At 46.0% G+C, this 8,423-nt stretch overlaps 1 protein-coding gene across 1 annotated transcript; it reads left to right on the top strand.

Annotated features, from left to right (window-relative positions):
- Positions 1 to 6,616: 6,616 nt before the first annotated feature.
- LOC141026247 (uncharacterized) lies at positions 6,617 to 7,932 on the top strand. Its single transcript, XM_073502252.1, has 2 exons — positions 6,617 to 6,981; positions 7,506 to 7,932. Exons 1-2 carry the CDS (start codon positions 6,617 to 6,619, stop codon positions 7,930 to 7,932), a joined length of 792 nt encoding a protein of 263 aa, XP_073358353.1.
- The last annotated feature ends 491 nt before the right edge of the window (positions 7,933 to 8,423 follow it).

The raw sequence follows: 8,423 nt of genomic DNA, 5'->3' as shown, positions 1-8,423 counted from the left end.
TCCATGGATCAGAGCAAGCATCTCGGAGTCAGAATATACGCTTTGATGGGGTGATCAAAGTTTTTGGGTTTATACAAAGTTTGTTAGAAACTTGTATTTACAATAAAGTGAGTGGGAGCGCTACAACATTTCTGATAAGTATATGTGAATGACATATTGATGATCCGAAATGATGTAAAATTTCTGGAAAGCATAAAGGGTTGTTTGAAAGGAGTTTTTCAAAGGAAGACCTGGATAAAGCTACTTACATATTGGGCATCAAGATCCATAGAGATAGATCAAGACGCCTGATGATACTTTCAAAAGACAGCACACCTTGACATGATTTTGAAAGAGTTCAAAATAGATCAGCAAAGAAGGAGTTCTTGGCTGTGTTACAAGGTGTGAGTATTGAGTGAGACTCAAGACCTGACCACAGCAAAAGATAGAGAAAGGACGAAGGTCGTCCCCTATGCTTTAGACATAGGCTCTATAGTATGCTATGCTGTGTACCGCACATGTAGTGTGCCTTGCCATGAGTTGGTGAAGAGGGTACAATGGTGATCCGGGAAAGGATCTCATGACAGCGGTCGAACTTATCCTTAGCACCTAGTGGATTAAGGAATTTTCTCGATTATGGAGGTGGAAAGGAGTTCGTCGTAAAGGGTTACGTCGATGCGAACTTTGACACTAATCCGGATGACTCTGAGTAGTAAACCGGATTCGTATAGTAGAGCAATTATTTGAAATGGCTCCAAATAGCGCGTGGTAGCATCCACAAGATGACATAGATATTCGTAAAGCACACGGTTCTGAAAGGTTCAGACCCGTTGACTAATAACCTCTCTCACAAGCATAACATGACCAAACCAGAACACATTGAGTGATAATCACATAGTGATGTGAACTAGATCGTTGACTCTAGTAAACTCTTTAGATGTTGGTCACATGGTGATGTGACCAGTGAGTGTTAATCACATGGTGATGTGAACTAGATTATTGACTCTAGTGCAAGTGGGAGACTGTTGGAAATATGCCCTAGAGGCAATAATAAATGGTTATTATTATATTTCTTTGTTCATGGTAATTGTCTATTATTCATGCTATAATTGTATTGTCCGGAAATCGTAATACATGTGTGAATACATAGACCACAACCTGTCCCTAGTAAGCCTCTAGTTGACTAGCTCGTTGATCAACAGATAGTCATGGTTTCCTGACTATGGACATTGGATGTCATTGATAACGGGATCACATCATTAGGAGAATGATGTGATGGACAAGACCCAACTTAAGCATAGCATAAAAGATCGTGTAGTTTCGTTTGCTAGAGCTTTTCCAATGTCAAGTATCTTTTCCTTAGACCATGAGATCGTGCAACTCCCGGATACCGTAGGAGTGCTTTGGGTGTGCCAAACGTCACAACGTAACTGGGTGACTATAAAGGTGCATTACGGGTATCTCCGAAAGTGTCTGTTGGGTTGGCACGGATCGAGACTGGGATTTGTCACTCCGTGTGACGGAGAGGTATCTCTGGGCCCACTCGGTAATGCATCATCATAATGAGCTCAATGTGACTAAGGCGTTAGTCACGGGATCATGCATTGCGGTACGAGTAAAGAGACTTGCCGGTAACGAGATTGAACAAGGTATTGGGATACCGACAATCGAATCTCGGGCAAGTAACATACCGATTGACAAAGGGAATTGCATACGGATTGATTGAATCCTCGACACCGTGGTTCATCCGATGATATCATCGTGGAACATGTGGGAGCCAACATGGGTATCCAGATCCCGCTGTTGGTTATTGACCGGAGAGGCGTCTCGGTCATGTCTGCATGTCTCCCGAACCCGTAGGGTCTACACACTTAAGGTCCGGTGACGCTAGGGTTGTAGAGATATATGTATGCGGAAACCCGAAAGTTGTTCGGAGTCCCGGATGAGATCCCGGACGTCACGAGAGGTTCCGGAATGGTCCGGAGGTAAAGATTTATATATGGGAAGTCTTATTTTGGTCGCCGGAAAAGTTTCGCGCTTTATCGGTATTGTACCGGGAGTGCCGAAAGGGGTCCGGGGGTCCACATGGGCTGTAAGGGGTGCGCCTTGGCCTATATGGGCCAAGGGCACCAGCCCCAAGAGGCCCATGCGCAAGAGATAAGAAAGAAGGGAGAGTCCTAAAGGGGGAAGGCACCTCCGAGGTGCCTTGGGGGGGAAGGACTCCCCCCCTGGCCGCACCCTTCCTTGGAGGAAGGGGCAAGGCTGCGCCCCCCCCCTCTCCCTTGGCCCTATATATAGTGGGGGGAAGGGAGGGCAGCAACATCTAAGCCTTGGGCGCCTCCCTCCTCCCCTGCAACACCTCTCTCTCTCTCGCAGAAGCTTGGCGAAGCCCTGCCGGAGACCCGCTACATCCACCACCACGCCGTCGCGCTGTTGGATCTCCATCAACCTCTCCTCCCCCCTTGCTGGATCAAGAAGGAGGAGACTTCGCTGCACCGTACGTGTGTTGAACGCGGAGGTGCCGTCCGTTCGGCACTCGGTCATCGGTGATTTGGATCACGGCGAGTACGACTCCGTCATCCACGTTCATTGGAACGCTTCCGCTCGCGATCTACAAGGGTATGTAGATGCACTCCTTTCCCCTCGTTGCTAGTAGACTCCATAGATGCATCTTGGTGAGCGTAGGAAATTTTTTAATTATGCTACGATTCCCAACAGCTAATGCACCATCTAATCACCTCAGGTAGACAATTTCGAAATCACAAGGCCATGCACAAATCTAGCCAAACAAAGTTCTGGCCACAAACACTACAATCTAAAAACTACCAACTAAAAGTGATAAGCAGATACCTTCTGCTCCGCCTCCTCCTCGCCGGAGCCGGCCTCCACCTTCTCCACCTTGTCCACCTCGTGCGCCTCGCCACAGCCCGCCCCCACCTTCTGCGCCTCGACAGAGCCCGCCTCCACCTTCTGCGCCTCGCCAGAGATCGCCAGAGCAGGCGCATCTGGCTGGACCGCGCTGCTGCGGCCCGGCCCCGCCTTCTCCAGATCTCCAGCGGAGGGAGCACCGCGCTGGACGCCGGCACGCCCCCTCACAAAGGTACCCGCAGCGACCTGCCGCGCCTGCTCCACCAGATCTGCGCCCCAATCGGGGCGCTCGCCTCCTGCGTCCGCCATGGCGATGGAGAGAGGATGCGGTGAGGGAGACGAGGAGGTTGGAGAGGAGAGGGTTTTGGGGAGTGGGGAGTGGAGAGAGGGAGACGATGCGGCGGGGGGAAATGGTGGGCGATGCGGCCGGAGGTGGTTGCCGTCCACATTTATATGATGGGACAGTTTTGGCAACTATCCGTGACACGTGCTGCCCCACGCGCGGGCGGCTTCACGCGTGCACGAAAGGCCGCCGTATACAAACAAATACGTATACGGCCGGGCATACGATCCTATATGACGACCAACACGCCCGAAACCAAGGAAGCGTGCACCCGCCGTCCCTCGTGCGCCCTTAAGGCCAGCCCATGTGAGGGGCGGGAAGCCCCTTTCGTTTTTCCTTTTTATTTTTTTTGTTTTCTATTTTTCCTTTTGAAAGTAATTCAGGATTTCTACAAAGTTGCAAATTGCGAAAAAATGTTCGCATTCCAAAGTTCTTCATGGCTTGAAAAAATGTTCAGGACATGATAAATCTCACAGATTCAAAAAATGTTCGTGATTTCAGAAAGTGTTCATATGTTAAAAAAATGTTCATGAATTTTTAGTAAATGTTCAAAATATTTTGAAAAATGTATGAATTTTTCAAAAATGTTCATGAATTCGTAAAAGATATTAGGAAATTTTAAAAATGTTCACAATTTCAAAAATATATTTCTGAAATTGGAAATTTTTCCTGATTTCAAGAACAGTTCATCGTTTAAAAAATTGTTCCTGAATTCAAAATATGTTTATGTTTTTCTTAAGAAAGCGTGAATTTTAAATTTTTTTCACAATTTCTTAATAATACGAATATTTTTTGAAGTTGATGAAAAAATATAATTCAAAAGTGTTCACCCATTTTAAAAAAGAAGTTCAAATCTAAAAAAAATCAAAAATTAAAAAAATGTATGTAAATTTCAGAAAATGTATGTAAAATTCTTCGGAAGCTTCAGCAAACATATATAACAGTTACCATGTAACACAGTGGAATAATCATAGCTAGTAGAGCATTAGTTACCAGTTAATAATAGTTGCAATCCATCACAAGCAATAGTACCTAGATATGAGTAGATATAGGTACGGTAATACACGACAAGTACTCGCAAACAAGAGCTAACATAACAAGTTCATTTCACATTGATACATGGCCCACCCCAGTTCTAAATGAGGTGGATGGTGATCATCATCCTCAAGTCATGGCGACGGGTGTTCGCAACACTGAGTAGGATGGCCTGTCCTACCCGAAGATTCTTGGCACGAAGGAACTTCTTCCACCCTGCCGTGCTCAAGACAGTGCGACCGTCCGTGTCCACTGCATAGGCACAGCTGGTGATGGAGCCCGTTCTGGTAAGGCGTAGTCCAGCAGCCATGCCTTCTTCGTCCGGGTCGATGCCACAGCTATCAAGTAACCTCTTAGGTAATTTCTGAAAACAGTTGACATGATATATGATCATGTCACGTGCAATTATCAACAAAGCATACACTTCAAGACAAATATATCATTGGATTCAACACTGAGCATATATATCATCACATCACTACACTATACGCCAAGCATCAAATTACTACAGTAATTAGGCATATCATTAGATTACTGCGTACACTAAGCATATCATCGCATATTACTACACTACATGCATGTCATAAAATTCTTCACTAAATGAATTCTAAACTAGGCCTCTCATCACAGTACTACAACATGCATATCATATGAACTACTACACTAACTAAGCATGCATATCATGTAATTACCACACTAAGTAACATACCATGATATGCCGTTTAACATTCGTCCTTGTGAGGCGGGTCACGAATGGCTTCCCTAGGTAGTCTTCACATAGCGGAAGCATGTCCCAGAGGTTGCCGATTTCCTCGTCGCCCAGTCTGAGTCCTTGGGCATACAGGTATTCAACAAGTGGGTTCTCATCATCATCTGAATCGTCATCATCTGAATCAGCACCATCTTCCTCCTCATGAACTTCATCCTCACTATCCGGAATCAAATTTAGATAGATAACAGAAATCCTGGGCCTATCTCTTCTGAAGGAGAAGCTGATCAATTCACCCCCACTAAGACGCATGCGGGCGATGAAACGATCCCAATCATCTCCTCCTATCTGGGTTATCTTTCGCCCCTTGTCGACCTGCATAGTGTATGGGCCCCCAAGAGCGTCGAAGGTCACGGTGTCTCCGATGAGCTCATTGAATGCCAATCTCACATTGCATGGTACGATCTGTGTAAGATAAAAACAAATAACGGACACAATACATTAGTGGAAATAGCAAAAAAAAAGAATGTACTGTCAGAAGGTTCATATAAATTGTTAGCGCTCCAACAACAAAAGAAGGCTGGAAGTAGATGCCGAACAGCGTGGCAGTAGAAAGGCTGGTCCGGCGCCGTGAGTTGCAGCGTCCACATGGTGCTTCCTCCATTCTACACAGAACATGTTGAACTCTAAGTTCAATTGTACATAGTACAATACAAAGATCATACATATAATAAATCATAGTGATAATCTATACTGGCAATGGCCAATCAATCTATTTACTATCATCTACGTAATAAAGCAATGCCAATGACAATGGCAATGCCCGTCTCATCTAAACCTGGGAATAGTTCGGCATCCAAACTAAAACCAGTCCAATCCACGGCACACATCAAAACCAAACCAATCCAGATATTTTCATTTAGAATCTAGACCAAACCGAACTATACATGCTCGTCATCCAACCCAGTCCAAACCGTTTTCAACTTTTGGATTGAATCCAAAGGTTCAAACCATAGAAACCAAATCAAGATCCAATCCAAAAACTAAGTTTCAGTCAAACCAATCGGCTCAGATCCGCCTCCGTAGGGAGACGCGGTTGGGTAAGGGAAGAAGAGGGGAGATCTCACGTACTTGCCGGAGTTGGCGGCGGCCGCGCACCGGCAGCGAAGAGAGGGGTCGTCGGGAGATGGCGGCGGCGGCGGCGCTGGTCGGGAAGGGGAGAAAGAAAGATGTGGAGTGGTCGAGACGGGGAGAAAGAAAAATGTGGTACATGTGGTGGCGCGGTTGTGTGGATGACAAGGGGACCCACTTGTGAGACCGATAGCAATTGATGGCAAACCGCAGGAGGTGCACGACCGCAGGAGGTGCACGACCGCATGCACTTGTGAGACCGATAGTACTCTGTTTTTTGCTCTCTTTTTTTTCATGTCAGAAGTGTTTTAAGCATTTTATCGTTGCAGGCCCGTGGGTGGTTACAGAATGGAACACGAACAGCACGAGCCCCACGACCCCCACGATCACGATAACGACGAGCGCCTCCCTCACGCGACGAACCGCCTCCCCCAGAACTCAAAAAGGCACCTTCTCCTCCATTCCTCCCTCATTATCCGAACCACGTCCATCTACTCCACAAACTGCAACCACCGTCTCTGTCTCAAAACCGCCGTCGCTGGAGAAGGGCAATGGCAGAGGAGCCGTCTACCAAGCGTCACTGTGGCGAGACGTCCGACCAGAGCATCAAGGAAGAGCAGAGCATCAAGGAAGACGACGTTCAGGTCCCCGGTGAGAAGCGCGACTACACCACCAAACTTGACAAGGTGGAACTCCACGGCAAAGAGACGCTGGAGGTCGTCTGCACCAGCAATCCAGACACTGCCGACGAAATGCTCACCAGGCTCTTCATGAAAGCCGTCGGCAGGTATCCTAGATTCGTCGGCGTTGATGTGGAGTATACCAGGGATGACGAACCTCCGCAGTACGCAGCATTTCTGCAGTTATGCGTGGATGAACTCTGCCTGGTCTACCACATCGCTACGGCCACAAAATGGTGAGCCATCCTACTCATATACCCTAGTTTCTCAACTACATCTACTAGTGTAGATTGTGAAGTGCACGCACTAGTGTGGTTTCTCAAGTACATGCACTGGCATAGATTTTTACCCTGATGCACTGGATTAGTATCTTAAAATCTTGCACCAGATTAATCACCAAACTTGATATACTAGTGTAGTTTCTGATCTTGATGCATTAGTGTTGTGTCTACCGCTGTGGATGCATTAGTGTTATTTTCTGAAGTTGATGCACTGGACTAGATGTATTAGTGTTGTGTCTACTAGTGTAGTTTCTGATATACTAGTGTAGTTTCTGATATTGATGCATTAGTGTCGTGTCTACCGGTGTGGATGCACTGGACTAGATGTATTAAAAGTTGTTTCTGAAGTTGATGTAGTGAAGTAGTTTGCTGTAGTGTTATTTTCAACTGTATGATCCAAAAAGAGAAATAACATCATGTACTTCATGCATTCATCTTCAAAATTACTACTAATCTTCAATATGTCTCTCCCCTTGAAGGCCCAAGCGCCTCAAGAGCTTCCTCCAGGAGAAGAAGTTGTTCACCTTTGCCGGTTTCAGCATTCATAATGACAAAGAGATGCTGAAGATGTCTGGTTTGGAGATCAATCCCGAAAAGTACATCGACATTCAGAAAAACTATAGAGTTCCATATGCCGGCAGAAAGAAGCAGTACGACTCCTTGGCTGATGTTGCAGCCAGCGTCATCCACCCATTTTACCAAAACATGAAGAAGAAGATCAACAGGACCGAAGACCATAAACTGTGGGGGATCAGCCCGCTGCCAGACTACCTCATCGAGTACGCAGCGAAGGATGCGTACGCCACCTACAAGGCTTGGAAGATAATAGACAACATCAAATCAGGTGTGGAAATTTCACAAGCACAGGAGGCTGACCCCTACTACCACTGCCACTACGCGACATGAAGAGAGAACAAAGTCTGCCTTCAAGTTGCTAGCGCAGTGTCCTTTTATGATATCTATGTTTCTTTGTTGTTCGATGTGTCTGAACTTATGTCCTATGGTGTGTCTGAACTTATGCTGTGCGGTGGTTGATCTGCCGTTTATCTTAAGAGTTTGCTGCTACTCTGGTTTAGTGTTCCAAGTTGTTAATACTATTTTGGTGATGCATGATAAGCCCTGTACGGTGGTGCTTAGAAAAATAAACAGGGTTTTTCTGAAGCACTGGTGCCTATTTCTACAGGAGAGACGCCTAGTTATGCGTCTACCCTGTACAAATAAGCACCTGTGCGTAAGAAAAGCCTGGTTTATGACTATGGTAGTTATAGCTTGGCATGATTATGTTTAGTGTATAACTCAGCATAATTATAGCTTCACAAAATGAAACCATGCAAATGATTGCCGATTCCACCTATTGCCAAATCAAGCTTTGTACTGATGATGCATTAGATATTGCT

This window comes from Aegilops tauschii, chromosome 6, assembly GCF_002575655.3.
Source record: "Aegilops tauschii subsp. strangulata cultivar AL8/78 chromosome 6, Aet v6.0, whole genome shotgun sequence".
NCBI lineage: Eukaryota > Viridiplantae > Streptophyta > Magnoliopsida > Poales > Poaceae > Aegilops > Aegilops tauschii.
This window is presented reverse-complemented; position numbering and strand designations above follow the sequence as displayed.